The 26130-nt window shown below is 40.3% G+C and overlaps 1 protein-coding gene across 5 annotated transcripts in view; it reads right to left on the bottom strand.

Annotated features, from left to right (window-relative positions):
- ARL15 (ADP ribosylation factor like GTPase 15) overlaps positions 1–26130 on the bottom strand; it is a 404586-nt gene that overhangs the window by 93858 nt on the left and 284598 nt on the right. Inside the window, exon 6 of one of the 5 annotated variants that reach the window (XM_049109270.1) lies at positions 7828–8005. The exons of the other annotated variants lie outside the window; for them this stretch is intronic. Coding sequence (XP_048965227.1) covers positions 7922–8005 — 84 coding nt within the window. The 3' untranslated portion in view covers positions 7828–7921. Of the gene's footprint in view, positions 1–7827; positions 8006–26130 lie in introns of those variants that run through there. 5 annotated transcript variants of the gene reach the window in all.

The following is a 26130-nucleotide window of genomic DNA, read 5'->3' as shown; positions in this document are numbered from 1 at the left end:
AAGGCAACAGCATTGTATCTCCCTTCCTGAAACAAAGGTATGTTTGCCTCCAAAGCTTAAGGAAAAGAGAACTCCCAGGCAAAGCACTGTATTGGCATCACAATCACTTCCCCTGCTAACACACTGAAAGGCTTCCCTAAAAGTATCTGCACTCTTGACTGGAAGGAATGAATGAAAGGAATCAGCCTGCTTGGGGGCAGTGGTCTAGATTCAAATGGACTTCAGCTCACAGCCCAGAGGTAACCCTTGCTGGGTGACAGTGGCAGAGGAGAATCTCATAGATCAAGAACCTAGAGATATAATGGCTGTATGCACAGGGGTGGGGGACGGGGCAGTTACCCCAATGGCTGGTCATTGCATGAGGCTGAGAACGAGTAGAAATTGCAGTGCCTGAGTCTCTGGTGCACCCTAATATCAGGACTCTGAAAACACCGTCTCCAAGCAGCAAATGCTCTGTGAGAAGTGGTCCATATTGTACTGAAAAGTACAATCCTTTTTTTTCTTAAAAAATATTTGTATTTATTTATTCATGAGAGGCACAGAGAGAGAAAGGCAGAGACACAGGCAAAGGGAGAAGCAGGCTCCATGCAGGGAGCCCAATGTGGGACTTGATCCCGGGACTCTGGAATCACACCCTGAGCCAAAGGCAGGTGCTCAACCGCTGAGCCACCCAGGCGTCCCTTTCAGTACAATCCTGATGAAAATCACCGTTTTGTGCTCAGGACTCCTTCCTAGTTTGAAAACTCAAATAACATTAATTTGTCCTATGTATAAGAACTCTTAGAAGGAAAAATAGAGCATTTTCAAAGTTAGGCTAGGAGCTTGGACATATCGTGTAGGAAAGAAGAAACTACTTGAGTTTCATGGGTGGGATGGAGTTTTGAAGGGGAATCTTGGAAGCAGGGGAGCTGAAAGGAAGTGAGGAGGACCTGAATATGCTAGAGGCAGCAAAAATGGAGCGAGAATTAGCTCTACACTGGACTTTCCTAGGTTTTACCCACTGCTTACTGGCCCCAGGTTTTTCATCACTCCTTTTTTTTATTCATGGTACCAAATGGCCAGTGGGCAAAAAAGTTTTATTGACAATTCTATATTTCTACATAGTTTTAATGCACTGTATATTTCACATAGAGTGCACAAGAGCTATGTTTGGGGAATATCTGAGGTATATGAGTAAGGTAGGAGCAAAAATAGGATCCTCTGCAAAGAGGACCTCACTTTGTAGGGTTGCTGGCAAGTATGGCCACGCTATTACAAACCAAAGACTTAATTAAATAACTTCTAATTGGTCTCTCCAGATAAAAATGCATCTCCCCGAGTTGTTGTTTCTTCTTCTATAAACTGCCAGTTAATAAAATCTGTTGGCTCTTACTTGTTTCGGGATGGTACACCACATGGTGGACAATATTTCTTAAGACAGAGACTTTTGTAAACATTTGGTAATCAGTGTTGTTTATGCGATTTTTAATGTTCTTACAAGAGAAACTTTGAAAGTGGCCTTGAGTTATCAGGGTGACTTATTGTATGTAAGTATATTTCAAACATAAATTCTTCTAAAAAGATCATTATCGACTTAACATGTGCACCTTAAAGGAACACAGATAACTGTTTAGATCCACACTCCAAATTTAGGTCTCAGATTTACAAAGAACTTCTGAATTTTCAGTCTGATGACTCTGGTCTCTACAGCAGATGAAGGAAAGCTGCTTAAATCAGCCTCTCAGAAATTTCACTTTTGGGGGCGTGTCCTTCTCTCAAAAGAATGTAGAGGAGTGTGCTCTGGTTCACTCCTCTTTTTCTACAATGGCCCGACTTTGACAATTTGCATTTTATTTTGGACCAGGGCAACTGTAACTGTAAATTGGTCCTTCTTTAATCTGAGACTAGCAGCAAATAGTTTTTAATAGCCTTTAATTCCCCTTTTAATGAGATATCTGCATTCAGCAATGACTCAACCATGTACCGCTGCAGGCGAGGGGGGCGATGAATCACAGAAATAGACGGAAGGGACCCATTAGGTAACCTCACACAGCTCCCTGCCAGACTTAGGATGATTCCCAACAATTAAACTTCTAGGACCAGTTCAGCACACTTTTTATTTGCCTCCAAGGGTGGAATTGCTAACACTTGCACCATTGGCTGTTCTAGAATTCAGACAGCCCGCGTTCTGACAGTCATCCCTCTGCTGTTTCACTTACACCCCCTCAACTTTAACTGGTCTCCACCTCACTAGAAAACTCTGGGTCCACCCCAACTACTGGATGTCACTTTTGTGCACAAACTTTCCTTCCCGTCTGTTAGCAAGCACTCACATACTTGGAGAATGACTGCCTTGCATATCAAGGGCAAATTGAACTATCCAGAAAAGAACTTCTGATATTTCTTAACCCTTGCCATAAAAATTTAAAAAAGGACTCCTACCAAGGACTTCATTCTCAAAGGCTGCCTTTTATATGCTTTCCAGTTCTTTGTTCCATCTAAGTCTCTTCTTGCTGCTTTCCTCTGAACTGCCTCCAGCTGTTCCACATCTGGAATCGAGCTCCTCATACTGAACAAACTATCTGGTGTGGTCTTACTTGAGGAAGATCAACTCTGGGTCTTATTTTCCTCCATCCTCCTTCCCCTGCTCTTTCCTTTTCCTTTTCTTTCTCGTTCCTTCTGTAAATTCATCTTTGGACATTATGTTCCGGAGAGCTGTCATTCAGGTTAGTGGGCTCAGGAATAATGGCAATTTGACAAAAAGCTCTTGTGAGACCCCAAAGCCTATAGTAGTTAAGAGAATGCCTTTTAGGATTTCTTTTTCTACTTTTCTACCATTGCCATTATCAACAACCACAACGTCCACTTCTTTTAAAGGTCAATATATCAACTTTTTAATAATTAGTCCACATAGCTCCCATGGGTTAATTGGCCTTTTTTTCCATTTCCAGCCAAATGCATTATTTTATCTACCTTTCAGCTATGATTATTTGCCTATATTAACTTACGGTGTTTCTTCCCCTTTGCTAAAGTTGGATTATTCTGTATTTGATTTAGAAGAAAGCTTATTTAGACCTTCAGCCTAACCTCTCTAAACATTTATTTCTCCATTGTCAAAGTGATTCTCGCAATCTTTGCAAGATTCAGAATTGAAAGGGGCTGAATTCAAAGCTAGGCCACTTCCTTTGACCTTTATTTATGGCTACTTGTCCTGCCAATTCTCCCTCACACAGGGAAATCCAGCTACCTTTATAGCAGGAGCTAGATAAGGAAACCTCTTTTTAAATATAAGACTTTCTACTTATTTACGTAAAAAGCTCCCTAAGTTACTGGCAAGACTGGAACAACTGCATTGCCAGGTTTTAGCCCATCTGTTTACACACGGAGTAGATGACAGGTAAATATGGCCCTCACAATACCAAGAGTGCTCCCAATACCGCATGAATGGACCCTGTCGACCCCTCCCCTCCTCCAAGAACAGGAGGTCTTCCCCACATCCTCACTCCTACATCCGCCTCCCACCCCCAATCTCTAATTAGGCTGGGCTCAGATCATCCTTTTTAATGGTATTTTCAAACATATACAAAAGTAGAGTAATTGGTACAACTGACCCCCCAAATACTCCACAAGATCAATCTTTTACATGTCATCCCCCAGTACAGAGAACCCCAGATTTCAATTTCTCTTCTTCAGAGATTCAAAGGCAGTCTCTGGTGTCTGTCATAGGAATTTTCCAGTGTGCCTTGGGGATGACCCCCAGCGTGACTAGTCTTTGGATCTCATCACCACTAATCCCCTGTAACCGCAAAACTAAGAGAACACATGTCCTCATCCAATTTGCCTGTGTTTTCTTTTTCCTCTCCCATCATTGAAAATTCTGCCAGAAGTTCCAAATGAAAAGATTAGAATGCCTACCTTCTTTAAACCTCAACTCTAAAACATGTATTTTTTACCTTGAATGATTTTTTTTTTTTTTTTTTTTTGGTGCCTAACTATGTTCTGGAATTCTTACAAATGGTCATGACTTCAACTTTCAAATGGCTTGAGGCAGGATTTTGGAACAAACAAACAAACAAGATACTGCTAGGGAGAAAATGAAAACCAGCAAAAGAAACAAAAAAGGTTAATTGATGATTATTTGGGGAGAGAATGTTTTTCTATTTTGACAATCTTTCGCTATTTTGCTTTTTTTTGGTCAGCACTTCTAACAGAGCTAAGAGCTCAATTCAGAGGGCTTCAAATTTTAACGTTCACTACAATGAGTGCTAAAACTGTGGATTGCCAGACCCCACTCCAGAGATTTTGGTTTCATGGGTCTGGAGCGGAGCCTAGGAATCTGTATTTTGTCAAGCATGCCAGAGGGCTCTGATGCAGGTGGTCTCTGATTGTGCTTCGAGAAACACTGAAGGCTTCTGTGAGGAACACAAAGTTCTAGGAGTTCTGAAGAGACTGCACTGTTTGTACTCAAGGGTAAGGAGGGGACAGCTTCACAGAGCTGGAATTTGACCTTTACTTTGTAATTTTCATTCAACTGTTTGATTACCATAAAAAAAATGATTAGGCATTTGCTACCTACCAAGTTCTGCTTCAGGTATAGGAACTGTAGTGGTAGAACAAATCTGACAAAGCCCTGCCTCACTGGAGCTTAGAGTCAACATGGGCAGGATTTCAAAAGTGAAAGGAGGGACCATCATCCACTGGAGGGATGATATTCAGGAATCCAGTTCAATGTCCACTTCAATGCTGCCCACTGTGCAGAACACAAAATAAATTAGAAGTGCCTTATCCAAAGAGCTACTTCAATGATTACCTGCAGATCTTTGGACAGACTCATGTCTCTGCCTGAACTCTCACATTAATAGGAAGACAAGACATAAAAACTGATAATGAATAATCAAGTGTATAAAATCTTAATTGGGGACTCTAGACTAAGAGACCCACGTAGGTGAATTTTGTCTTCAGGTTAGTGGAACTTAAAAGGGCTTCATGAAAAGGTAGACCTTGGCATTCTAGGATGCTAATAGAGAAGTTGAGAAGGGAACCATCCCTCTGGTCATATTCAGATACATAATGCTGCCTTGCTACTCAAGGTGCGGCCCTTGGATCAACAGCATTAGAAGCATGGAGCAACATCATTGTGTTAGAAATGCAGGATCTCAGGCTCTACTTGGAGCCCCTGAATGAGAATCTCTATTTTAATAAGATCACCAGAGGATTCCCATGGACATTAAAGCTTAGCAAGCACCATGTTATAAACTATCCAAACTGAGATGGGCTATACATAGTAAAGAACAAAGACATAATAACCTTTGCCATTAAAGTGGAAGACCTTAAGGAGTAGAAAAAGAAAAAAAACTATAGGAAACTGAGGCCTATAGCTTGGGTACCTCTCATAGTAAAGGCAGTGCTCACACACCAGTGAGGAGGAGGAAGAAGAATCAGATGAGACCAAAAAGAGATCAGAAGGGCTAGAGACTATAATAGAAATTAGTGAAAGGTGGAGTGGCCAAGGCTCCAGTGGCAGAGACACTGAGGATGGGAACTAAGAATGAGCACTGGAGAGAACTAGAAAGAGGTCAGCAGTTATCCCAAGGGTGCTGGAAAACCTTCTGAGGTGTTGAAGCAATAATAGGACATAATTCCAAGATAGGATTCAAAATACGGATTAAAAGGGTCTTTTTCTTAGAAGGTGGGTTAAAAGCGAGTTATACTAGAGATTGTGTGTAAAACTGTAAATGTAGAAATGGACACTTGAACTGCTTCCAGAACTATGTAGCCAGGCTGACAATTTTTTAATTAAGCCAATTTGGTGTAAGCTACTTGTATCCCTATCTTCCCTTTAGTTCTAGCCTCTTTGTGACATCCAATTTGAGGAAAAGGTGTGTACATGTGTACACACACCCACACACTCACAAACCCCATATTCCTTTCAGAGCCAGTGCTTCTAAGCTTTTAATTTGGCTCCTAAGCTCCAGACTTTTTTCACTTGTCGTTTGAGAACCCACTCCTAACCTCTGGATCTTTTCGAGCATCTTAACATCTTTAAAAAAAGTGAGAAAAAGAGATGAAAGATTTTGTGGCTAATGAGTCTTTAAAGAAAGGTTGCTCACAGCTGGTAAAAGTTTCCCTCCATTTGGAAGAGAGTTTTGTGTCCTTCCACAAATTATTTAACTTCTCTGAGCCTAAGTTTTTTCCAAATGTAAAACTGAAGATCTAATAGCTACCACTTAATGTTCTCAGCATATCTACATGAGTATTAAGTTGCTTTGGTGTAGCACCTGATGCATGATAGTTGCTCTATTAATGTTAGCTCCTACAGGATTAAGAATACACAGCATCAAAAACGGGGAAAAAAGAATGAGCATTTACTTGGTGGTAACTGATACTTAGCATTGAATCAAGAATTTAAATTTATTAATAGACACATTTTGCATATCTAAAATGAACAGGATGGACAGGATAATCTCCCAAAGATGGTTTTATAGCACTAATACCATGTCTCTGAGGATTTGGATCTTAACGGAAGACTGTAGCAGGGACATGAAGTAAAAGTCAATTGAGGAAGAGAAGCCAGTAAGGATAAAGAGGTTGAGAGAGAATCTCAATGCCAACCCTGAGGTACTGCTTGATAGATGAGTTTCCTAGAATTCCAGAAACACTACCAAGTACGGTGGTTGGCGTCTCAGCCGTTGGGAGGAGTAGTGAATTTCTGAAAGGCTCCAATCAGCTGATATAAATATGGAGTGTTTACTGAGCACATTTCAAGGTTATTTAGAAGTATCAACAAGAAATGAACACGAGGTGACCTTGTACAAGTTACTTGTCCCTCTGAATTTTAGTTTGCTTGTGTGCAAAGCTGATGGGCTAGATAACTTTAAATGGCCCTTGCAGCTCTAACAAGATCTGGAAAAGGGAAGGGATAATTGAAATAGGGACCATGCCATCCAGTCTGTCAGACCTGGGCTGGAATTCTGTTCCACCACCCACCAGGCAAAGCACTTAACATCCTTGGTCTCATTATTCTCCTCTGTAACATGGGGAAAAATAAGACACACAGCGCAGAACTATTCTTCAGATTTCAAATAAATTTAATAAATTTAAAATCTTGGTTTTTTGCTTTACAAAAAAAGATTCCTCTCAGACTCCTCTCAGAATGTGAGTCAAAGTTTATTCTAGACTTCTAGAACATTTAGACCAATCTACCAACCACTGAAAATAAAGTGGGACATCTTCATCCTCCATAAAATCTTACTGAAGATTTGTGTGTGTGTGTGTGTGTGTGTGTGTGTATCCCCCGTTGTTTAAAAGCTTGATGGTAAGTAATGTGGGGTTTACAAAGTTGTATGTGGCTGGATTCTCTGCTCCCGAAAAACTGATAATAACTTGTCTCTGTAGGAAGACAGGTATATACAATGCCAAAGGATCAAAAGTGTTATTTTGAGAAGGAAAAATGAGATCCACTCCTTCCACAGAAGTGTACAAATTAATTAATGTTTATAAAGAACTTTCATATATTTGTGCAAAGGATACTGTAAATGTAAACGTTTTTAAAAGCACTTTGTTTTGTAAGACTACATTAGGAACAGGGCAGTAATTAGTATGTTGGGAGGTGAGAAAGGATTTTAAAGAAAGCACAGACACAGATATACTCTACTAAAAAGATAATATGGATGACCCATTGCAATCACAGTGTAAAAGGATGCTTTTAGAGTACATTTTCTGTATAGATAAGCCAGGTAAAATCTGAAAATAAATTTTTTACTCAAGGAAAGCCAAGTTCCTCAGTATAAATAAGTTTTAAATAAGCTTTTAAAAATACCAAATCAATTTAAAGTGCTAACAGCCTTACCAGGACGTAAATTCTTAAACAATTAGCCTCATTCCCAACAGGATCAAACATAAGCAAGCAGCCAAGACAGTTTAGCTCCTAAGCTTGGTGTGTTCAAAGAGATTCTTGATTTGAGCCGAGTGTGATCTCCAGATGCAGTACAAGCCTTCTACACACAGCTCCATGGGAAAGCATTTTCTGGAAACAGATGCACCTTGTTTAAAACCAATGTTTTGTTTCCGAAAAAACTGGGTACAAATAGAATTTTTAAAAATTGAATCATATTTCAAATGCCCTGGGGAGGCTCATATCACAGAGAACTCTGTCATGAATGTTTTTGCAAGTGGAGAATTAGTTTATGAATTGAAAAAGCACCTCTAATTTATAGGCCGCATTGATATCTTGGTTTTATTTTGTAATTACGTGCTTGCCTTTTGTAGCTTATTTGGAACAACTTTTTGAAAAACAAGACCATCTTTTCTCTTTGAATATTTAACTTTGAGATATTTCCTTTTTTTCCTAAGTGTAACTTTTAACATATTCTGGGACAAATGCCCTTCACCTCCACCCCTAAACCTACCTCCACCTCTAAATCCTACCCCCATCCCATGAATGTAACTCCTTTTTTGAAATGGAAGCCAGTGGAACAATATAATTGGGTTTACTGGAATTTATTTTAAGGTCACATTTTAGGAACTCAATCGGTTCTACTTGGTAGAAAATACGGATCCTATTAGATTTTGTCAGAAGGAAAGGGATCTGGGGCATGGTGTCCCTACTTGTTGTTTGACATCGGATTCAAAAGGAACTGAAGTGAAGGGATGGAAACATCCTAGCTTTGTAGCTCACCCTTGATCAGCTCTAAGAAACTCAGTAATTCAGTTGAGCAGAGGTTCCCAAACTTTGATTCAGGAATCCTTTTTGTCTCTTAGTAAGTTGTTTAGTGTCACTAGGCCAAAAGAAATACCTACCAGTTCATTTATTAAGCAGTTTTATTCAAATAACCTACTAAGTTTGTATGCCTTAACAACTTAGTAGCAGCTTGAAAGAAAATGATTCTCATAAATTGAAAGGAAAAAAGACCTATTTTTATTTCATTCTTTAATAATCAATCTTCTTAATAAAGGACATATATATCTGTTGGGTACTACATACCTTCTCAAGTCCTGGAATTAGACTGTATACTGCCGCATGCATGTTATGTTCTACTTTAATTACCACACATTTACTTTCTTCACCTGTCTCCAAAAACTCAGCTTTAGAAAGATATGACATCATCAAAAGGAATGTAGCGCCATCTAATGTTGAAACTGAACTACTTCAGCTAGTAGCTCATTGGGTGCCTGATGGATCAAATATTACTGTTTTCCTCAAAATTGAAGAATATTCTATGAAATATCATCTATGAGTTGACTGTGTGGCACTCTGGGGTGCCTTGGCACACAGTTTGGGAACCACAGATTCAGCGCCAAGATGAAAGCTATTTCCATTTTTTTTGAATTGAGCAAACCACATCACAAGATGTAGTTTTCAACACATCTACATACCCAAGATCTGAAACCTGTAGTTGCTTCCCAGTACATCTTACCCCCAGTTAAAAACACTGCCATCCCAGGTAGGTCATACTTCTTAAAGACAATAACCACCTCAATGCATTTAAAGACAATATACCACTAAATTGCCACTTTCGGGGTGGCTTAGTGGTTGAGTATCTATCTGCCTTGGGCTCAGGTCCTGATCCTGTGATCCTGGAATTGAGTCCCACATGGGGCTTCTCACAGGGAGCCTGCTTTTCCTTCTGCCTATGTCTCTGTCTCTCTATGTCTCTCATGAATAAATAAATAAAAATCTTCAAAAAATAAATTTCAGCTTTACTTCCATGAATTTGTATCTGACCAATAATTTAATCTAGTTTATCCCGAGGGAGAAAAAAGGCAATTTTCCTCATATAACTAAAGTTTTGTGTTGTAGTATAACCAAATATTGAGTGTCAAAAATGTTACTGAATCTACTCCTATGGGTGCCCATTCTTCTCTAAGGTGCAAGATTTTACATATTCAGGTATAATGGCTGCAAAGCATTGCCACCTTATATGAAAAGACTGCAAAAGTTGTCAACTGCTTTGTGAAGATGATGTTAAAAGCACTAATTCAGGATGATGTGAAATAGAAATCTTCCATGTCAGTGGAAAGGCATTTTTCTTCGGCAAACCCAAGTACAAGTTAATGATAGAATGATCTCATTTCTAGTCTTTATTCCTGGAACCAAAATGGTGCCCCTCTTCCTTCCCTTGCATACAGCCTACTGAAGATAAATCACTGATTTAATCATGCATTGCTACTTTTGCTATCATCGCATGATGTCCTTTTCTGCTTTTGTAATCAAACTCTGGCCTTAACAGAGTCATCAACTTGCCTATTTCAACTTTCAGCGATTCCACTTCGCACTGCTGCTGCCCTGAGTTTCCCCTCTCTCCTCTGAGTTTTATCTGTCTGTGCCCTTCCTCTCCTCTCTCTGCTACTTTGCAAAAGCCTCCCACACAATCCTGGGTAATAGCAGTTTAAAAGAATGCCCTTGGGTGGAATAATCAGCCACCATGATTAGTTAGTTAGGTCCTGGCTGAATCTGAAATTTAGTGATGGCTGTCTCAGGACGAAAGCTGTCTGCAGCCTCTGAAGAGCACAATTCTAGGGAAAGCCCCCTTTGGCATTCTTAAGTGTGGCTTTTTTTTTTTTTTTTTTTAAACTGAGAAGGCACAGAACCTTATTACCAACATGGATAAAAAATGAACTCGATTCTTTTTTTTGTTTGTTTGTTTGTTTGTTTGTTTTTAATGAACTCGATTCTTTTTTTTTTTTTTTTATGAACTCAATTCTAATGGCAGTGTGTCCATTGTGGAGATATCTGTGCTTCACTGAAGCAAGGGAATTATTCATAGGTCCTAACCCAGTGCAGAGGTGGGTAAGTGAAGTGTGCTGAAGCTGGGAATAACCACATGGTGAAGGGTACCCCAGTGTAGTCACCAAAAAGACAGCATCTTACCCTTTTCTTCATCAAGATTTGTATGTGGTTCCTTTTTAATGTTCAGTCATATAGTATTCTCTCTCAGAAATACTTTAGCTCATAAAATGACATTTAAGAAAAAAATAATAGCAAAAAACCTAGAAGCCTTTTCCAGTGCCAGGCTCATTTAGAAAGTTTAGCTTCTGACTAAGGCAATGATGCAATGTAACAATACCAAATTCTTTCATAATATTTAGGAGTAAGTGATTACTTGTGGAAACTGTAATGTTTCCTAACAAACCAAGGGTTTCAGGGACAGACCACCCAAATGTATTATTATATAAAGATGTCAGTTACATAATTACATGAGAAAACAACACATTTTACTTTTTTGTTTTTTAACAACAATTATCCTCTCTAGGGAAGATGGGCTGAATTAGCTGCTTAGCAAAGTGCCTCCTAGGGGCTCCAATTATCTTAGACACATTTAAACTGGAACCTTGATAATGTACATTTAACACGAGGAAAAAGAAAATGTCTTTTCTTCCCTGCATCCCCCACTCCTGTGTGTCTGAAGTGACTTTGTGGAGACCACCAACAGTGAAGATGCATTTAAAAACTCCAACCCAAATTTAAACATAGACCATACACCAGTTGCCTTGTTGTAAGAATTTTTTTTAGAATTACCTACTTAAAAGGTATCGTTCTTTAAAAATTGCCAGAAATATATTTTTTGAAACAGGAGTGTTTGGTTGCATTTATCAAATGGTTTTTATCCACACCTGTGTACATCAGGGGTGTATGATAAATGGTTTGATGATATTAAGAAGGATGATATTCTTTATATACAAAACAAAAAATACCTTAAATATTTAATGCTTCATTACTCACATTTTTCAGTATTTTGGCAGACACATCGGTTGAGTGTCTAATGTCAGAGAAAAGAGCTCTGCTGGTTATGTCCATGTTAGCAAAATAGCTACAGATTCCCCATCTTTGAGAGTAGTCTATCATAGCTTACTAACAAAATGAAGATGGCAAAGAATAGGATGTTTTCATCAAAATGCTCAGTGTTTCTCAATGGAGGTGCTATTGGTATCTCAGAACATTCTTCCCTGTAGGGAAGGATGATTGTTTTTCCTCTGGCCTTGTCTGGTATCCCTGGCCTCCCCTCACCCCCCGCCCCACATACATTGCCAGCAGTGCTCTCTAGTCATGGTGATAACTAAAACGTTCCCATACATTTCCACAAGTCCCCTAGGCAGGAAAGCACAGCCTCTAGTTGGAAACCACTGATCCGGAGTCCCTACTAAAAACAGAAACAGTAATGGTGAAGTCTACTAAGTCTCCTTTATGTGGTTTAACAGGGAGAGAGGGTAGTTCTTTCATAATTGTGTGTAACTTCCTCATCTGTCAAATTATTTTTCAGGGGCTCCTACATTTTCAATGATTCTCACCAGCTTCCTCAGAAGAAGACCTTCGGGTAGATGTGCCCTTTGGAGAATATATCTACAGGAATGTACAAGGAGCCCAGTTCCTTTATACTCTTGGTTGACCTCAGCCTTGTCTCCTAGCTGGGAAGTTGTTAGGGAAAATGAGATTAGATAATAGCGTCTCTGGGGACTGATTTGCCATCTACAAGAGGAGGCCCTAGTGAAAATACTCAAGTACCACATCAGAGGATGCATGTGCCAGCAGAGCAGATCCAATATTGCAACACCCCATCAGCTGGTGATTGGCAGCTAAGATCTAGGTCTATCCTGGAAGCATTTTTTTTGCTTTAGTCACCTAAAAATAGGTTTTTGAGGCTGGATAGTTGAACACCCCATAGGCAGGAACAGTACTGCCTCTAGTTGGAAACCACTGACCCTAAGAGTCCTTAGCTAAAAACAGAATAATGGTAGGTTAACAGTGAGCATCTGTAGGCAGAAAGGAATGGGGAGAAGAAAGGCACTGGAGACCTGCCAAGACTTGAAATGAGTTTGCTTAGCCTTATGAGAAAGAGCTTGGGTGAGCATCGACTCAACTTATCTAAGTTAATAATAACTTCACACTCAATTGCTTATCTTTTTGCACTACTGTTATACACATAGAGTCCTTGCCCAGGACTCAGATGCCTTGTGTAGTCAACTGGCTACCCAAAATTCCCTGTTGTGGTACTCCACCCAGGTCACCGCTCCTCTATCTCTAAAGTTACCCCTCATTTCTAATCCTGTCCCACTAACATTTCCAGAGTGGCTGCACCAGCTTGCATTCCCATCAACAGTGTAAGTGTTCCCCCTTTTCCACATGTACTTTCAAGGTAGGGTGGAAGCAAAGAAGAGAGGGAAGGAAAACACTTAGAATTTTCTGTATTAGGTGTATGTAAGTGTACCTTGGGGCAAAAAAAAAAAAAATAAAGAAGCATTTGTAGTGTCCTGTATTTACCTTCAATAAAAGGCACCTGAGGGTCAACTGATATATTGGACTGGGCAGAAAAATTTATTGCAGCCTTTCTGAATATTGCCATATAAGCCAAGGACACCAAAACATCTATACTACCTATTTCTATGTCTTAGAGATAATGATGGTGAAGGAAAAATATTTAAAAAAAAATGATGCTTTGGCTCTTACAAGAAGTTTTCTGCACACTCCTACCTCATGTCGTCCTTACTGTAGTGAGGCCGTGAGCATGACTATCCTTTGAACATAGTGGAGGAAAACAAAACTCAAAAAGCCTGGACTACTAGTAAATAGCTGGCAAACTGCAATGAAATAGAAGAGCCTACTTCATCAAGGACTTTTGGAACCAGACTTTCATTTTTCTCCACTGCCCAGGAAAGGGCAAATGGTAGGATGGGTCACTTAACGCAGAGCAGTCCCTTTCATGACTGCTGATGAAGGGGAGGCAAAGTGGCCAGCGAATGACACTTGCCCATGGAGGGTAGAGATGGCACACGGCCACATTACTGTCACTGTCCCTTATTAGAGTCTCAACTCAGCTCCCCAGTTAGTGAAGTCTCTAGGTCATTATCTTGCTTGGGAATTTGTAAATAACCTCTTCAAAAACTTACTGATCTGCTTCATTCCTCTTTCTTTATCTACTTGGCTGACTCCAGAAATGTGCAGGTTCATCGTATAAGAGGGATGCTAATGAACTGCTTGCCACTGGTGCCTAAAAACCGTTTCTCAGGTGAATGCACAGCTTGCCCACCTATGAAGAGCTTTCAGCTACAGTCAATAAAACTATATTATTCCAGGCACCATTCGGGGTGCTATGGGCATATACAGGTACACAATGCAAAGTTCCTTATCAGAAGTAACTGGGGGATAACTATAGCCCAGTGAGAGAGGCAGACAGGTTTTAATCTTCTCATTTTTGCAGGTGGGAAGAAAAGCATTCAGAAATGTTGAATGACTTGCACACATTCTGTGCAGTTCAACAAAGAGTTATTAAGCACTTGGAATGTGTCAGACCCTGTGCTAGGTGCTGGGGGAAAAGGCAAGTCAGTAGATCATTTCAAAATTGTGCTGCAAATGCTACAGACAATAGTGTGTTCAGATGGGAGCTGAATCCCAGGGTTTGAGAAAGGCCTCCTGTGAGGGAAGGCACTTGAGAAGAATCAAGATTGTGTCTGATTACCTTTGCTATACATTTTGATTAAAATGCCAAATTTATAACAATAACAACATTTACTAAAAGGCCCTGCCCTTATTTAAATAAATTTGGAAGAAATTTCAGTTATTTGAAAAGCCCTCGAATGGATCAAAGTTTTATTTTTTTATTTTTTAAAGATTTATTGATTTATTTATTCATGACAGAGAGAGAGAGAGAGAGAGAGAGGCACAGACACAGGCAGAGGGAGAAGCAGGCTCCAGGCAGAGAGCCGGATGTGGGACTTGATCCCAGGTATCCAGGATCACACCCTGGGCCGAAGGTGGCGCTAAACTGCTGGGCCACCGGGGCTGCCCTGGATCAAAGTTTTAAATCAACCTAGATTTTCATTTTCTTGAATGCACATCAAGCTCTCTTTCCAATATCACCACCTCAATGTGGTGAACAATAAACTCCTCTACTGTGTGGCCAATTTTTGCTGTAATAATTATTTTTGCTGAACCCTGGAAGCCAAGGGTACAAAATTCTGCCTTTTACACTGGAAATCCCTTTCACAAACAACCTACAGATTCCTTCCTCTAAATGATCTCTCTTTTTAATTATTATTTCCTGAGGTCAGAAGATCTCCCTAATCTGGGCTCCCCAACTCTGACACCTTGTTCTTCATTTCTTGATATATAGCCATTGCTAGCAGTCATCTTATCACTCTGGCCACAGTTTTCAAAGATCTCCAGACAGTGCCAAGTCTGCCTTTGCCTCTTCAAAGTCCCCTCTCCTGATGATCTCTTCAGAACCCAAAAGAACTGCCATTTCCTTCCGGACAACTAGCATGCTTTCCTACACCACTTCTGTTTCTCTCTCAACCTTCGTTGCCTGAGGATTTTCATTGAAGATCCAGATGGCACCAGACTATTAACAATCACAGTACGTCAGCCTGTGAGAAGTAGAAGGGACTGTAGATCATCGAATCTGACAGCTCTTCAGATTCCTCTGCCATCACATTTGTAGGTGGAAAGAGGCTGATGGAAAGAGGCGGGACCTATGACCCATTCTCACCTCCTATTTAACCATTACAATTCTACTTCAATCTCCTTTTCTAGTTAGGCATAGTAGGAAAAAAAAAAAAAAAGGAAAGAAAAACACAAATGGTGGTGTGGAAATAAATCTCTGCTTTAAAAAAAGAAATGTAAAACCACCAATTTCTAGACATGCTGAATCACTTTTAGAGAGAGTATGAAGTGAACCTTGCAAAAATTTGTGATTAACAAGGGTCTCTAAATGCTTGGTCCCTTAGTAATTCTAATCCTTCCCTTTAAAAACTGGCCTGGGCTACCTAGAAAAGAGAAAATATGATTTATTGATAGATGTGCTGGAAGAATAAAAAGACTCATGTTTTACTGCTGTCTTTCTTTCTTTCTTTCTTTCTCTGTCTCTTCTTTTCTTTCTTTCTCTTTCTTTTCTTTCTTTCTTCTTTCTTCTTTCTTTTTCTTTTCTTTCTTTCTTTTCTTTTCTTTCTTTCTTTTCTTTCTTTCTTTCTTTCTCTTTTCTTTTCCTTTTCTTTCTTTCCTTTCTCCTTCCTTCCTTCCTTCCTTCTCGTCTTCCTTCCTTCCTTCCTGTCCGTCTCCTTCTCTTTTCTTGTACTCTTTCTTTCTTTCTTTCTTTCTTCTCTTCTTTTCTTTGCTTTCTTTCTTGCTTTTTCTTCTTTCTTCCTTTCTTCCTTTCTTCCTTTCTTCCTTTCTTCCTTTCTTCCTTTCAGATTTTATTTATCTGAGAGAGAATGAGAGCCAGAGAGATCACAGAAGGAGAGGCAGAGGGAGAAGCAGACTGGACACTGAGCAGAAAGGCCAATGTGGGGCTCGATCCCAGGATCCTGAATCATGACCTGAGCTGAAGGCAGATGCTCAACTGACTGAGTCACCCAGGTGCCCCCGCTGCTTTTCTTATTAGCCAGCTGCTAAGCCACTTCACTTCCCTGTGCCTCAGTTGCCTTGTCTGTAAAATGAGAACTTTGCTCTACTGAGGTATTTTCTGGCTTCAAAATTCTGTTCTATAAACAACACTTGATTAAATATTTATGAGTGGGGATAAACAAGACTTAATAAGATATTTATGAGTGGGGGGCTGAGCCACTTTCTCCCTAAGTTCCCCATGTCTTGAATAATGTATCTTTCTTTTCCAAAGGGGGAAAAAAGTGTCCCAGGACATGGGCAACAAAACACCAGCTTTCATTCAGTCTAACACCAAGACTAATGGAATGTTTACAGACAGACTAGCTGGCCTCAGCCCTTCAGTTTCTCCCCTTTCATCTTTCTAATCCTCCTTTCAATCTGTCACCCCCTCACATCTCTTTCCTTCCTTCTTAGCTCTGCTCCAGTTCAGTTGAACATACCTTTAAGTGGCTACTGTGTATGAGGCATGGTGGGTTGGCCCTCGGCTTATGTAAAGACATGGGACGCACAACCCTGCGTGGAAAGGCCTTCTGTCTTTGGAGGGCAGCGCTGGCACAGACAGAGAGGACAGATGAGAGATGCAAAGATCAGAATGGCACATTGTCATAAGAGATGAGGCATGAAATCCTTTGACTTCAAGTCAACTAAGCTGGAGAACTGACTGGGAATGAGAGAGAAGCTACTCAATATTAAGTAACGTGAGCTCATGAGCACTCTCTGGGTTGCTGGTGTTCCAGGCATCACACTAGAAGCCACAACTATGAAATGAAAAGACATTGTGTCTGCACATGCTCTGCAAGGAGAGAGAGATCTGGGGAATGGGTCTGGTGCCTGAGAGGTCACGAGAAGAGGGTTTTTGTTAGAAATCATGAGCATGGGGATCCCTGGGTGGCACAGCGGTTTGGCGCCTGCCTTTGGCCCAGGGTGCGATCCTGGAGACCCGGGATCGAATCCCACATCGGGCTCCCGGTGCATGGAGCCTGCTTCTCCCTCTGCCTCTCTCTCTCTCTCTCTCTCTCTCTCTGTGTGACTATCATAAATAAATAAAAATTAAAAAAAAAAATTAAAAAAAAAATCATGGGCATGGGGTAGAAGCGGGGAAAACACTTCAACTCCCATCAGAATAATGAATATTTAACAGGATGATGTTAAGGGGATGTTGGAACCAAAGGGTTACTGGACCACTCCTGTGAGCATCTGGATCTGGAATCAGAAGAGAGTCAGCGACGTGGACAAACAGACGTCGTCACGGGGGGAGTCACGAAGTGGAAGCACATTCCCGGGGGGGAATGGAGAGTAAAGCAGACGGCAGACGTCAATGCCTGACACAGGTCTAACTTTCAGGGGTCATCGAGAGGCCAGGAAAACTCAGTGAAGACGACAGTGAATCGAATCAGGAAGAGCAGCAGGGCCAGACAAAGTAAGGACCAAGAGAGCCCAGAATCAAGTATTCAAAAATGAATGGGAGCAGAACAGTCAAGTAGGGAATGGAGAAAAGGAGCAGTAGGATGTGGCTGTCAGTTAATCAAGACCTTTGAGAGAACAGCATCGTTTCCTATTTACACTGAGTCAGTAAGGCTCTCCTTCGAGAAAAATCAGCATGTGAGGGGTTGAGGGATGAGGGATGAGTAGACTGTGATATAGACTCAAACACGTCTTTCTTTTTTCTTCCCTTTTGAGTTTGGAGAGGGCTTGAGCTGGCTCAGGGGCCAAGGGAAAGAAACGAGCCTCCTATAAACTCTCCTCACTGTCTATCCCCCAAACAAAAAGTGAAGACACCAAGTCTAAGGTTGGGGTTTCCAATCTTCTGAATAACTTTCCTCTGGTCACCGAGCTGCACATGACAGTGGTGGCGATAGTCATCTGGAGCAATGGAACAGATGTGGCACTGCCAACATTAACCAGTTCTGTTCCCTCCCAAGTCCACACTGAATCACAGGCAAGATGCTGTGGACACTGCTCTATCTACACCTGACTTTGGAGACCCCCTGTTGGGGGCTGACAGGTCATTTCTTCCCTCTCCTTACTGCTTCTCTAAAGCCAAAGCAGAGATAGCACATTTTCTGTAACACATTTAACATATTTTTAAATAAATCAAGCCATTAGTTTTTGTTTTTGTTTTTTAAAAAAAGCCTCCTAAGAATGGCTGCCCATGTTTCTGTGTGCCAAGATTCTGGATGGCAAGCCCTGCAGCTGAAATTTGGCAAATGAGCCAGGCTTCTCTCCAGGATACACACTCTGATTGCTGTATTTCTGAGTACGCTACTTCCTCTGTGTCTTTTGTAGCCTATTCTCTCTCCCCTGATATAGGAAAGAAGACCTGCTCTGCCCCAGCCTAACAACGAAACCCCCAAAACACGTCCATCTTGATTTGTAAAAATATATTCAGATTTCTCTATATAAACCCTTCCTTGAAAACAGTTTTTGTACCGACATACGAGATTTCACAGTAGTCACACCTGCGCCTGGGTCTGCTTGATGGACGTGGGACCCGGCTTTTGACAGGAGCCCAGGCTAAGAAAGGCTTTGTCCTTAGTTTAATGTCCCTTGGCCGCTATGTTAAAATTTTTAATAGTTTTATCTTTGAACTTGATTTTTTAAGTGAAATCTGTTGGAACAATGTAACACGTGCAGGAGCAGAGGAGATACATGGAAGAGAGGAAAAAGCCTTGAATTTTAGAGCTTCAATGGCATCCTTTGGCTTGCTTTTTGAACAAAGAGATTTTCATTTCCACTGGGTCCTGCAAACCATGTAGGCAGCCCTACCTGTAAACTTCCCCCTGCCACTGATGGGTTTTGTGTGTTTGGGTATTCTACTCACTAATGTACCCTCTCCATTATCCATTTCCTTGTATTTGGACCTTAATAGATTGTATACACATTTGAGGGGAGAGTCACTATCTTTTTTTTCCCACTATCTTTTTTTTTTTTTTTTTTTGAAATCCCACTATCTTTTTTATCTCCCTCATAAGCTGTGCATATCCAAGTGCCTAATAAAGTGCTAAGGATACAGAAGATAGTTGGCAAGTATTTGCAAAGTCAATACACCATTCCAGTGAGATAATTCTTAAATTTTCCATGATGGCCACAACTGCATCTTTTCTAAATTATAGAATCTGGTTCCCAGAACATGATAAAGTAGCAACCTCCCCTTTCTATGGAGGGCTGCAAAAAGAATGGCTTCTTCCTTATTTGCTTGCAAGAAAAAAACACTTCGTGTTAATAAAACAATGATAAGTGGCAGGGTATTAGGTTTGTTTTTAAGGGCTTTATTTCCTTTTAACTTTTTGTTAAATCTGAGCATCAAAGCATTTTTGAAAGTTTACTGTTCCAGCATCTAAGATTCCAAAACATGGCAACTGACTTTTCCTAAGGGTTGAATGCTGCTTCATGCAATGCTTAATTTGAATCAACAAATGGCTGGGGGAACATCCCCCAGTGCTTATCTCTCAGGGAAAGCAAATGTAACCACCAGCCTCTGGCAGTCCAGAGGCAAATAACTGAGGTCAAGTTTCCATCTCAGATTCCCAGCATCGTTACACCTTGTACTACTGCTAGATTCTCATGCTGGCCCAGTTAAGGCTCTTTATGAGAATATGATTTATATCCAACATTTCAAATTCATTACAGATAACTATGCCCAAGATAAATGCCACAAGGAGCAAACAACTCCTTGTAAACTCCACAGTGTCCATGCTTGGAGTCACTAGATGATAAAAAGTCATTTATATAAAAAATATGGATTAAATTGGTTAAATATCTCACAAGACTCCATGTTCAACAATTTTTTTTTTCCCATTTTGGCAAACATAGAGATAAAGAACTCAGAAATGTGTCCTTGGCTACTAAGAGGGGAGGGAGATCCAGGACACACATGGAATAAAGCAAAAGCCAATTTAATAATGATGTCCTTTATCCAAAGATGTAGGGGAAGATATCGGTTGTCCTCCAAATTCTAATGGAGGGACACAAAACATAAAGGTGATATTGAGGGACAAAGAAAGTGAGCCAGGAAGAGTATAGCATGGGTATTTGGTAATCAGAACAGGGGAGAATTAACAGGACGAATCTGAGTTTGGGGGGTGTTGTAAGTGTAGTAAGAGCCTTAGTTACAACGTTTTCATTAGCTAAAAGAAGTTGTTGATGTTTAACATTAGTCGTAATAATCAAAAAAGGACTAAATGTATACTGTGTTGAGATATTTTAGGCAGAATCATCAAGACAAGGGGCGCATACTTTATTCACACTGTGACTAAACCTAGCATGCTGCCAAAAAATAGATTTGGAACAAATTTTGGAATAAAAACTACTCATCTGTTTTGCAAAAAGAAATCAGAAGCACATCAGCATAATCAGTAATTTTAAACTTGCCTATTAAATCAGGACATTGATCACTAACAGATGCATATATTTGCAAATTTCTTCAACAAAGTTGACAAGCAGTACATCACAGGTCTCTTCTTGCTGGCCTGGAATATAGGTTTCTAAATTTCTCACTATGCTCATTACAAATGATTCTGGGTGTCCTCATCAGTTTTCATGGACCAGATACTGGTTGTATGAATGCCCCAAGACTGGCCTTAAATCAGGCCTTGATAGTCACTTTCTGGATTCAGTGTAAATTGAGGAAAATGTATTGCCACCAAGTAGTCCATAGATAGTAGTGACCTGCGTCTGAAATGCACTCAATTTCTCAATGCTCTGGGTTTGCACCCGAAGTATTGGGACAGCCAGCATGGGTTTTAAGACATATTCTAAATGGGCAAATGGGCTTCCAAAGTAACTCACTTCTTTCGGAAGTTACAGAGTTACTAAGGGGCTGCAGGAAGGGTAGGTGGTATTCACAACTGAAAACTTACCTAAAGGTGACAATGGAATTGAATACTGGAATAACCATCCATAAATGTGAAAGGAGCAGTATCTCTCTGCTTCAAATTCTAGCAAGAACCATCCATGAGATGGGAACATTATACCTACCTACATGCCACAACCGCCCACATCCTTAAACTGGTTATGTTTATGAGCCAGACATTTCTCAGCAGTGTGCATTTTTCTACACAAAAATTATTAAAAAGAATATGCATATGATGAAGATCCATGGTCATGGTAAAAGTCTTGCCTAAGAGTTTTGAAAATTCCCTTCAAAACCAAATTGTTTCCCCCAAACAATGCCTGCGCTGTGGAAACAGGTTTAAGCTGCCAAGGAATTCACCTGTGAGGCTTGTAGTCTATTCTAAGGAGATTGGCATGTCAGTCAGAACACATATCCTGCCTTTGGCTTGGAATGAAACTTTAAAATTCAGAGACACTTTCATTGTGTCCCCTCCCTTAAAAACAAAACAAAACAAAACAAAACAACCAGCAAATGAGACTTATTTTGTTAAAAGCCATAACCAATAGCAAATAAAAAAAAAATGCAACTGAAGGGTATCAATCAGTAACTTTAAACATAAGAAACACAGAGACGGGATGCCTGGGTTGCTCAGTGGTTGAGCATCTGCCTTCAGCTCAGGGTGTGATCCTGGGGTTCTGGGATTGAGTCCTGCATCAGGTTCCCCTCAGGGAGCCTGCTTCTCCCTCTCCCTGTGTCTCTCATGAATAAATAAATAAAATCTTAAAAAAAAAAAAAAAAAAAAAAAAGGAACGCAGAGACTTGAGACTTCTGTATTTAAAAAGAAAAAAAGACCATCAAAATGAATCTATAGGGGCAGCCCATGTGGCTCAGCGTTTTAGTGCTGCCTTCAGCCCAGGGTGTGATCCTAGAGACCCAGGATGGAGTCCCACGACAGGCTTCCTGCATGGAGCCTGCTTCTCCCTCTGCCTGTGTCTCTACCTCTCTCTCTCTTTTTGTGTCTCTCATGAATAAATAAATAAAAATAAAACAAACAAACAAACAAACAGGGATCCCTGGGTGGCTCAGTGGTTTAGTGCCTGCGTTTGGCTCAGGGCGTGATCCTGGAGACCCGGGATCGAGTCCCACATCAGGCTCCCTGCATGGAGCCTGCTTCTCCCTCTGCTGTGTCTCTGTCTCTCTCTCTCTCTCTCATGAATAAATAAAATAAATAAAATCTTAAAACAACAACAACCACCCCAAAATGAATCTATAAACAACATAACACGAGTTTGAATAAAAATCTCTCCTCTTCTGGCCAGTGTCTCTTTATCTCTTTAGCCCCACTTCAAATCTTATCAGAAAAGCCTCACTTTTGTACTTTTGTAGAAAACCTTCCTTCAGTAACCAACTGACTACTCTTCCTTGCTATCTCTTTGGCATTCTTAAGTGCTCCAAAAGAACTCTGCATATTATATGTTTACATGTATTAATTTCATATGCATTCATTTCAAACTCATGTAGTAAAGGTAGTTCTTTCACTATCACAGTCTTACAGATGAAGAAACTGAGGACCAGTCAGGTTGAGCGACTTGCCCAGTGGCCTGGGTGGCAGGGCTCCCAGACCCACGCTGCTAACCCCTCATGGATCACGAACTCTCTTTTGCAGTCACCTGCACCTATTGATGAACTTTTAAAACTTTTTAGAAAAGATTTATTTGAGAAAGAGAGTGAGCACACACACAAGAGAGAGTAAGTGGGGTGGTGGTGGGGGATGGAGGACTTCAAGCAGACTCCTTGCTGAGCGGGGAGCCCACCAAAGGGCTTGAGCTCACAAGCCTGACTGAGATCATGACCTGAGCTGAAACCAAGAGTCGGATGCTTAACCAACTAAGCCACCCAGGTACCCCAAAAACCTATTTTCTTTTTTTAGAAGTTTTACTTAATCTCAACACCCAACATGGGGCTTGATGAGCCAGCCAGGTGCCCCTATTGACAAACTACCTTGAAGAGTTTAGTAGTACTTTATTTAGAGGACATTCGCTCAATGTTGCTGGATTATTAAGATAATTCTGTATGTAGATGGGTATGTGTGCATCTTAAAAGCTTCTGGTATAACCGTGTAGGGCAGGTTATACCAGAAGCTTCCTTCAATGACTTCATATATGGGCGAAAAAAAATTCCCATTTATTGAAGGCCTATACTATGCTAGTCAGACCACAAAGGTCTTCTATAACCTACCCTATACTTCACTCCTGAGATACAGGTGTTCTCTTTCCAGTTTTTATTTCTAATGTAGGATTGTTTTCATTTAAAAAATTTTTTTATTTATTTATGATAGTCACAGAGAGAGAGAGAGAGGCAGAGACACAGGCAGAGGGAGAAGCAGGCTCCATGCACCGGGAGCCCGACGTGGGATTCGATCCCAGGTCTCCAGGATCGCGCCCTGGGCCAAAGGCAGGCGCCAAACCGCTGCGCCACCCAGGGATCCTTGTAGGATTGTTTTCAAAACAGATATGGGAACTGAGGCTAAGTGCCCAAGGTAGGGAGGGACTAGAAGAAGACAAGACATTGCTGCCCTGGTCATGCATTTGGTTATCCAACACTAGTTGCCCCCTTTTGTCATTTTCTTTAATTTCCAAAGACTCAGAGAACTCAACCGGCCTTAGGGTCCACTATGACTCCAGATGGGTTTCTGTACAGTACTTCCCATGGTAGAGCATATAATGGACCTTCTTTGTGTTTTGTTTTACCACTTTTAAGAATATTTTTAAAGAGTATTTCATCAGCTCCCAAGTACAGACAACCCCTCTAAATGCAGAGGCTAATGAAGCCAGAAACCTGGTGCCATCAGTGTTCTTGATGCCCATGCTCTTTCATCACTGTGGCAACAACTGTTTCCAGGCTATAACTGAGGTGATATGCTATGGTCCTGGATATGATCCTGGATATGAATCTCTAAATAGTTTCACACTTGAAAGTGACTGAAGAGCTATTTTAGAATTATTGAAATAAGAGGAAAACCATGGATTTCAAACTTTGACCATGATTTACCAAAAGTACTTTTGATTCTGAGACCCAATATGCATGTACATGTGTGAGTGGATATATATGCACAAGAATAAAATTTTACAGAACATGTTCTCTTACTACACGCATTTTGATAGTTTCTATCATTTTTTTGAAAACACAAAAACCACAAAAGTCTTTACATGTCTCCCTAATCACGTTGTAACCAACAGCTTGAAAAACAGAGCCTGAGAACACACTGTTCCAATTTTAATTAATATTTTGTGCATAACTGAATCAAAAAGGTTTGTTCAGGCAAAATGAATAACATTTTATTGATTTCTTAAAATGAAATCATTTATGTCGCCTAAACTTCTCTAAAAGGAGACTGTCGTTGTCTAGGAGGTGGGGTGCAGACAGGTTCCCACATCTGCCCTTTCGTGCTTTCTAAATTGTGTACCAGGTGAGCGCATTGCCCATTTGAAAGTTAAATGAAATGAAATTGTACCCCTTCTGAAAATCAGATTTCTAATTAGGGCTGTTTTTTGCTTTGCTTGATTTCTTTTGTTCTGAGTGTTTTAAGGCTGATTTCTTACAGTTTTTTTCAGGCAGAGCAGCTCAACTTTTCAGGTCTGTGGTTTCTAGGTCACAATTCTCCATTTTAAAATATTGGTCCACTTTGGGCTCTGGTCCAATCCTACATACTTTTGTCACCCCCCTGTAGTTTCCAAACTAGATAACCAAGGTGTTTCAATAAACTTGGCCAATTTCTTTATTACCCTGGAATATAAGTAACAGGACTTCTAGATTGGAATACATTCATCTTATTCAAATAGTCTTTCAGTAGATTTTTCTCCCTACTTCACTGTAGATTTTCATACCGTCTAAAAATGACATTTCATCTTGGCCTCAGAGGAAGTATTTTTCATCTTTAAATCTTAAAAGAAAAAAGGGCAAAGCTCGGTTTTTGGTGTGTTATCGATTGTACTTTTTAAATACAGGGATAATGCAACTAGTTTCTCATTCACATGTGTTAAACTCAGGCTTTTTGTTTTTGTTTTGTTTAAATGCTTAATCTTTAGAAGTATGAAAAAAGAAATCAGAAAAAAATTTTTAACAGAGAAACAGGATACTGTGCTTATAGATATCCCTTCTGAGGAACATATAGGAGCTAAAAGAACATATGTGAACCAGGGTCCTCTATTATTTCAGATTTCTGTAAACCAAAAGCAGCTCACAGTGCTTTTGGGGTTCGTATCTGCCTTCATCATTGGAAAGGGGAAATGTAGGTTACGTGGAAACACATCATGCTCAGGAGAGAGAGGGTTAAATTCTGTAGGAGACCTAGCTTTCAGTACCCCAGTGAGTCACAGAAAAGCTGACACTGGCTCCTGTTTTCCTTCTGCTGTCTCCCAAACCAGCTATATTTGGTTGTCCTGCCGCTGATGTAGCCTTACATGTCAGAGGAGCTAAAGCACTTCCATAACTCAGAAATGGATTTTTTTTTAATGTTGAAAAATTAGTTTAAATGCCAAATGACCTCTGGACAAGTACACAAAATTTTAAAACACTTCTTATAAGAGTGAAGAGGAATGAGTAGCCTAAAATAGAAATAGTGAGAAAAGGTATCTAAGGAAAAGAAGGTGTGTCCTAATAAACATCCAGTGAGCAGTGAAATGCGTAAATGGATTGCATTTTTAAATTTATTCAATGAGATGCTAATGTGTTGCTGCTAGTACGTGCATTATTAAAACTGTGCTGATGGTTCAAACCTCTGTACCCCAAGCACGGGGCTCTGTCATCCAAAATTTTAAAAATACAAAACAAACACCCTTCATAACAAAAGTTCTCTCAGACTTTTGACCTCTATTTCTGGCATCCTGCGAAGCTAGAACTTGTTTTAGGGGTTGGGGAATGTGGCCTCTGATTACTAACC

This window comes from Canis lupus, chromosome 4 (assembly GCF_003254725.2).
Source record: "Canis lupus dingo isolate Sandy chromosome 4, ASM325472v2, whole genome shotgun sequence".
Classification (NCBI taxonomy): Eukaryota; Metazoa; Chordata; class Mammalia; order Carnivora; family Canidae; genus Canis; species Canis lupus.
The sequence above is the reverse complement of the archived record's forward strand: the minus strand, read 5'-3'. Positions and strand labels throughout refer to the sequence as shown.